Source organism: Cetorhinus maximus, chromosome 11 (assembly GCF_964194155.1).
Source record: "Cetorhinus maximus chromosome 11, sCetMax3.hap1.1, whole genome shotgun sequence".
Taxonomy (NCBI): Eukaryota; Metazoa; Chordata; class Chondrichthyes; order Lamniformes; family Cetorhinidae; genus Cetorhinus; species Cetorhinus maximus.
In genome coordinates this window covers 121,377,623-121,385,349 of record NC_135889.1, presented here as the reverse complement: position 1 = coordinate 121,385,349, position 7,727 = coordinate 121,377,623, and the positions used below count along the sequence as shown (strand labels likewise).

The 7,727-nt window shown below is 44.5% G+C and overlaps 1 protein-coding gene across 4 annotated transcripts in view; it reads left to right on the top strand.

The window, feature by feature from the left end:
* The window catches only part of dnpep (aspartyl aminopeptidase), a 57,999-nt gene that overhangs the window by 3,237 nt on the left and 47,035 nt on the right, over positions 1-7,727 (top strand). For 2 of the 4 annotated variants that reach the window (XM_078552667.1, XM_078552665.1), the window contains exons 1-2: positions 5,350-5,594; positions 7,618-7,708. In XM_078552667.1, the coding sequence (XP_078408793.1) occupies positions 7,621-7,708 (88 nt within the window). In that variant the 5' untranslated portion in view covers positions 5,350-5,594; positions 7,618-7,620. Of the gene's footprint in view, positions 1-5,349; positions 5,595-7,617; positions 7,709-7,727 lie in introns of those variants that run through there. The other 2 variants (XM_078552666.1, XM_078552668.1) reach the window with 1 other exon arrangement.

Here is a 7,727-nt window from a genome sequence, read left to right as displayed (position 1 = left end):
ATCCCCCACCCCATCCATCCCATCCCACCCCCCCCCATCCCATCCCATCCCACCCCCCCCCATCCCATCCCATCCCACGCCCCCCCATCCCATCCCATCCCACCCCCCCCCCCATCCCATCCCATCCCACCCCCCCCCATCCCATCCCATCCCACCCCACCCCCCATCCATCCCAGCCCCCCCCCCCCGATCTGTCTGGGGGAAAAGGAAGGATGAGAGTTGCCTTGATATAGCGCCTCCCCCAACCTCAGGCCAACGGGCCTCCCAACCCACGAAGTACTTTCCGTTTGAAGCGTAGTCGGTATCCAAACAGTCGCTCGTTTGCAAATTGCTGAGAAGAGGGACCTGCGGCTTGAACTCCTCTTGCCTTGCACTCCTCAGGGACAAACACAAGAATATCAAATTTTAAAGGGAACAGTTCATGCCGCGGGAGAAAAGGGTGCTGATTGGTTGGAAAAGCGGAGCTAGGAGGAGAGATCGGATGGGTTGGGGTTATTTTCCTTGGAGCAAATAGGGCTGAGAGGTGACTTGATTGAGGTGCACAAAATTATATGAGGGGAATGGATAGCAGGGGACAGGATAAAATTGTTTCCCTTGGTGGAGATTTCTAGAACCAGGGGACATAGATTCAAGATAAGTGGCAGAAGGTGTAGAGGGGGGGACATGAGGAAGAACTTTTTTTACGCAGAGGGTAGTGGGTGTCTGGAATTCACTGCCCAAGTTGGTGGTAGAGGCAGAAACTCTAAACTCTTTTTTAAAAAGTACCTGGATCTGCACCTAAAGTGCTGTAAGCTGCAGGGCTATGGGCCGGGTGCAGGAAGGTGAGATTAGAAAGGGCACCTGGGTGTCCTCGGGCTGGCATGGACAAGATGGGTTGAATGGCCTCCTTACTTGTGTGCTGTAACTTTTCTATGGTTCTATGGCAAGTCGACTGATTGGCTGAGGCGTTGCCATTGAGGAAGCAACAGGGAACTATAGGCTCCCCAAGCTCCCAGGTCTTGTAAAGTAGGAGATATGCAGTGTAGTATGTTTTTGCCTTCTGAGGTGCCAGGTGCCAGGCATCCCTCCTGTGCTTCAGTAAGAATTTTCTATGATCCGGCAATAAGTCTATGAGAGGGTCTTGTCCACATACAGAAAATGTCCAGCTGAAATGAGATTAAGTTGGTATGTGGGGAGCCCAAACTGTGATGATACTTTACCATTCTTTCACTTCCCTGACTAAACTTGTCCCCTCTTGAAACTTCTTTCCGCAAGATCACGCACACAGTTTTACAGGTAGCAGCAGCATCTTTCATGCCTAGCTTTAGTTGGTGAATGACAGGTTATTGGTCTGCGAGGGACAGTTGGCTACCAGTTGTGTACTTGTCCACAGAGGTTACAGGAAGTGATCAGGAAAACACTGTTCCTACCCAGTGACCTAGCCTTGGGCATGTTAAAGCTAATTGAGACTTTAAAATGAGACCTCTTCTGCCTTATGGGGAGGACATGAAAGATCCCACAACACTATTTTGGAGGAAGAGCAGGGGAGATTTGCCTGGTGTCCTGGGCTAATATTTAGCCCTCAATGAACATCTGCGGTGCAGGTTCTAGGGGCTGTTTGGTCTACCCCTGCTCCTACTACTAATGTTCACCAAAATAGATTACCTGGTCACTATATCATTGCTGTTTGTGGAATCTTGCTGTGCACATTTCCCTCATTATAGCAGTGACAGCACTTTCAAAAATATTTCACTGCCTGTAAAGCGCTTCGGGGCATCCTGAGCTGGTGAAAGGAGCTACGTTATTCCAAGTCTTTCTTTCCGTTCTTAATTGCAATGATGCCGCAATAGAAAACATAGAAACATAGACATAGAAAAATAGAAGCAGGAGTAGGTCATTCGGCCCTCCGAGCCTGCTCCACCATTCAATATGATCATGGCTGATCCTCTATATCAACACCACACTCTCCCGCTCTCCCCATACCCCTTGATGCCTTTAGAGTCTAGAAATTTATCTATTTCCTTCTTAAATATATTCAGTGACTTGGTCTCTACAGCCCCTTGTGGTAGAGAATTCCACAGGTTCACCAACCTCTGAGTGAAGAAGTTTCTCCTCATCTCAGTCTTAAATGGCTTACCCCGTATCCTGAGACTGTGACCCCTTGTTCTAGACACCCCCAGCCAGAGGAAACATCATCCCTGCATCCAGTCTATCCAGCCCTTTCAGAATTTTATACATTTCGCTGAGATCCCCTCTCATCCTTCTAATCTCCAGTGAATATACACTTAGTCAGCCCAATCTCTCCTGCCATCCCAGGAATCACTCTGGTGAACCTTCGCTGCACTCCCTCTATGGCAAGTATATCCTTTCTTGGATAAGGAGACCAAAACTGTACACAGTACTCCAGGTGTGGTCTAACCAAGGCCCTGTACAGATGCAGAAAGACATCCTTGCTCTTGTACTCAAGTCCTCTCGTAATGAAGGCCAAAATACCATTTGCCTACTTAACTGCTTGCTGCACCTCATGCTTACTTCCAGCGATTAGTGTACAAGGACACCCAGGTCCCTTTGTATATCAACATTTCCAAATCTATCACAGTTTAACTAATACTCTGCCATTCTGTTTTTCCTACCAAAATGGATAACTTCACACTTACCCACATTGTACTGCATCTGCCATGTATTTGCCCACTCACTCAACTTGTCTAAATTGCCTTGAAGCCTCTTAACATCCTCCTCACCACTCACATTCCCACCTAGATTTGTGTCGTCAGCAAACTTGGAAATATTACATTTGGTTCCCTCATTCAAATCATTGATATATATTGTGAATAGTTGGGGCCCAAGCACTGATCCCTGCAGTACCTCACTAGTCACCGCCTGCCATTCCAAAAAAGACCAATTTTTCCTTCTCTCTGTTTCCTGTCTGTTAACCAATTCTCATCTGTGCCAATATATTACCCCCAATCCTGTGTGCTTTAATTTTGCACACTAACCTCTTATATGGGACTTTTTCAAAAGCTTTCTGAAGATCCAAATACACCACATCCACTGCTTCTCCCTTACCTATTCTGCTAGTTATGTCGTCAAGAAAACTCCAGTAGGTTTGTCAAACATGATTTCCCTTTCATAAATCCATGTTAACTTTGTCTAATCCCGTTGATATTTTCTAAGTGTCCTGTTATCCTTTATAATAGACTCTAACATTTTCCCTATTACTGAGGTTAGGTTAACCGGTCTGTAATTCGCTGTTTTCTCCCTCTCTCCTTTTTTAAATAGTGGGGTTACATTTGTCATCCTCCGATCTGCCGGGACTGTCCCAGAATCTACAGAATTTTTGAAAATGACAACCAACACATCCACTATTTCCCTGGCCACCTCCTTTAGTACCCTGGGATGTAGATTATCAGGCCCTGGGGATTTATTAGCTTTCAGTCCCATTAATTCCTCTAGCACTTTTTTAATAATACTAATTCTCTTCAATTCCTCCTTCTCACTAGATCTTTGGTTCCCTAGTATTTCTGGGAAGTTATTTGTGTCTTCCTCCATGAAGACAGAACTGAAGTAGTTGTTTAATTGCTCTGCCATATCCTTGTTCTTTATTATAAATTCTCCTGTTTCGGACTGTATTTGTCTTCACTAATCTTTTTCTTCTTACATAGTTAGAGAAGCTTTTACAGTCCTCTTTTATGTTCCTTGCAAGCTTACCCTCATACTCTATTTTCCCTTCTTAATCAATTTCTTTGGTCTTCCTTTGCTGAATTCTAAACTGCTCCCAATCCTCAGGCTTGCTACTTTTTCAAGCAACTTTATATGACTCCTCTTGGATCTAATACTATTCTTAATTTCTTTTGTTAGCCATGTTTGGGCCAGTTTTCCTGTTGTGTTTTTGCACCAGATAGGACTATATAACTGTTGCAATGCATACATTCTCTCCTTAAATATTAGTCATTGCCTATCCATCATCATGCCTTTCAATAAAGTTCCCCAGTCTATCTTAGCCAACTTAGACAAAATGAAAAGCCAAAAGTGAAACTGAAGCAGCAAATCATCTGGAGATGGGTGGAGGTGAAAGCTTTTATTTTAAAAAAAGTTACTGGAGCTGGTTTTTCAGGTCATCAAGCTAATTAGTGTTTATTTTCACTTCATGACTGTGCCAGCTAGCAGATCGTAAGCAAAGCTTGTGGCTGCAGTCAGGGCGGGTAATCTGTACTGACTCTCAGATGGGGTAGGAACTTGGACAGCTTGACCATAGGAAAGAAAAAAGACTTGCATTTATATAGCGCCTTCCATGAGCACTGGAAGCTTCACAGCCAATGAAACCCTTATGAAGTATAGCCATTGTTGTAATGTAGCTAATTTGCACACAGCAAGCTCCCACAAACAACAGTGTGATAACAGCAAGATGAACCATTTTTGTCATGTTGGGGAAAATATTGGCCAGAACACTGGGGAGAACTCCCCTGCCTTTCTTCGAAATAAAGCAAAAGGATCTTTTGCGTCCATCTAGGAGGGCAGATAGGACCTTGGTTTAATATCTCATCCTAAAGATGGCACCTCCAACAGTGCAGCACTTCCTCAGTACTGCACTGGAGTGTCAGTCTTGATTTTGTGCTCAAGTCTTAAAGTTGCAATCTTCTGACTCAGACGAAAGTGCTACCAACTGAGTCACGGCTAACAAAAGCTATCTCGACTGTGCCCACATTTGATTGTTTGCGAGTGACTCCTGCTGGCAAAAGACACTTGGGGACTTTGTGTAAGGACAGACTTGAACTCTACTGTGATGCCTGATTAATTAAGGAATTCCCTGGATCTCTGTCCCCTCTAACACCTTCTTAGAATTAGAGAATGGTTGATGCAGCAGAGTTTGGCATGCAATGACCAATCACGTTATAGGAACATAGGAGCAGGAGTAGGCCGTTATTGCAACCTCCTTCATGCTCTTCAGTAGGGCAAAGGGTGGGACAAAGGAAACACTTCAAAGGCACTCTGAAGCTCTCCTTGAAGCCTGGCAGCATTGAGATTATTGCTCGCTACCAATCATTCAAAATGGCGACAACTTGCCCATGAAGCCGCATTGTCTTAATAATGAGGCGGCAAAGAAGGAAAGACAAGGAAGAAAATCCTGCACTCCACATCCCACTAGCTCGTGGTGCCCCTTGCCCCGAGTGCTCAAAGATCTGTGGGTTGACAATTGACCTGCTCAGTCACATGAAGAGCTGTGGCAGAAACTCATGACCCTGAGTAAATGTCATCAAATCAAGAGACAGCCGATGTAGACAGTGAGGGCAATCAAAATCCTTAATTATTCAGACAGTTTCTTCATGTTTTTCAAGACTTGACAAATAATTACCATTTCCTTGCCTTTAGCAGCTCTGTTTTAGTGCTTGTATTGATGTTCTGGATCTCTCAACCTTCACCAGTCTCAAATAGAACTCTCACCTCCATGGAGGTGCATCCCAACTGTCTTTCATAACAAACGATTTGTCTCTTAACATTTCCCAACTACCATACTGCCATAGTCCGTACAAGACTAGAATACTCACAACTCCCATATGTGGACAGACTTGCTCCACTGAAAGCCTCGTGCAAGGTGGGAATAGTATTGGTAGTTGGTAATTAGTAATTGGGTTTTCTTGAGACCACACCTGGAGTACTCTGTGCAGTTTTGTTCTCCAGATTTAAGAAAGATATACTTGCATTGGAGGCGGTACAATGAAGGTTCACTAGATTGGTCCCTGAAGTGAGGGAGTTGTTCTGTGATGAGAGGCTGAGTAAATTGGGCTTACATTTTCTGGAGTTTAGAAGAATGAGAGACTATCTCATTGAAACCTACAAAATTCTGAAGGGGCTTGATAGGGTGGACACACAGATTATTTCCACTGGGAACCTAAAACACGGGGGCACAGTCTCAGGATAAGGCATTTAGGACTGAGCTGAGGAGAAATTAATTCACTCAAAGGCTGGTGAACCTTTGGAATTCTCTACCCCAGAGGATTGTGAATGCTCCATCACTGAGTGCATTTAAGGCTGGGATAGACAGATTTTTGGTCTCTCAGGGAATTAAGGGATATGGGGAGCGGGCAGGTAAATGGAGTTGAAGCCCAAGATCAGCCATGATCGTATTGAATGGGAGAGCAGGTTCGACGGGCCATGTGGTCTACTCCTGCACCTATTTCTTATGTTCTTGTAATTAACCATAGTCCACAAACGACCATAGGCATCTCTCTCTATTGGAGAGAGACAATTGGTTAGATATAGCTTAAAGGGCATCACTCCGCAAGTGTGGGGCAAGGTGAGGAGGCAGGTCTCCATGAACCATCACAGCTGGTACGGGGATTGAACCTGTGCTGTTGGTGCCATTCTTCACCACACTCTAGCCATCTAACCAACTGAGCTGACATAAAAAATAGACCTAGGCTCCTCAGCATCTTGTGCCTGCTCCCATTCAGTAAGACTATGGCTGATCTGCCTCAATTCGACTTTCCCCGTCCAATTCCCATATCCCTTAATAATAAACTTACAGAATGGGTGTGTAATTGGAAAATGAATATAAGTAAGTGTGAGATGGTGCATTTTGTAGGAAGAGGAAGGAAGTCACTCGCACAGGAAATAGAAGCAAGATTAGGCCATTTGGCCCCTCCGAGCCTGCTCCACCATTCAGTAAGATCGTGGCTGATCTTCTACTAAACGACATTTTCCTGCAGTATCCCCATACCCCTTGATATCTTTAATATCCAGAAACCAGTTGATCTCAGTCTTGAATATATTCAGTGACTGAACCTCCGCAGCCCTCTGGGGTAGAGAATTCCAAAGATTTACCACCCTCTGAGTGAAGAAATTCCTCCATATCTCAGTCCTAAATGGCCTGCCCCTTATTCTGAGACTGTGTCCCCTGGTGCTAGACACCCCCCACCCTGCCCCCGCAACCCCCAGCTGGGCAAGCACCTTTCCTGCATCTACCCTGTCAAGCCCTGCATGAATTTTATATGTCTCATTCTTCTGAACCGTAGAGAATACAGGTCTCCTCAATCTCCCCTCATAGGACAATACAGTACTCCCTGGAAAATAAGAATCTGAATGGGGTAGAGGAGCAAAGAGATCCAGTAGTACAGAACACAAATCACTAAAAGTAGCAAAACAGGTTAACAAAGCCGAAAAAAAACAAACCTAGTACTGGGCTCCATTTCCCGAGAGTTAAAATATAAAGCAGAGAAGTTATGTTAAAGTTGTACAGAACCTTTGTAGAACCATACTAAGAGTACTGTGCACAATTCTGGTCTTTGTACTACTAAAAGAATATAGAGGCACTGGAGAAGGTGCAAAAAAAGATTCACAAGGATGATAACAAAACTGAGAAAATATTCTTATTAACTAAATAGGCTGCAGCCCTTTTCTCTAGAAAGAGAAGGTTGAGGGTGATTCAGAGTGCTGGAGTGCTGACCTTTATACCTAGAGGACTAGAATACAAAGGTGTAGATGTCATGTGTCTATAAGGCCAAGGATACCATGTGCTTTTTTAACCACTTGTTTCTGAAATCAAGCTGGGGATTTTCGGTGCTTTTCACCTGGGGTAGATATTAAGACTGCCTCTTGCTTTGTCATCTGATGTGTTTAATTTACTTCTTCACCACTCAGGCCATGAGCACGAAAGGTTTGAAAGACGCAGTGCAGAATGCTGCCAAGGAGTTCCTGTCCTTTGTGGATAAGGGGGTGTCCCCATATCACGGTAAGCTGACCATTTCATT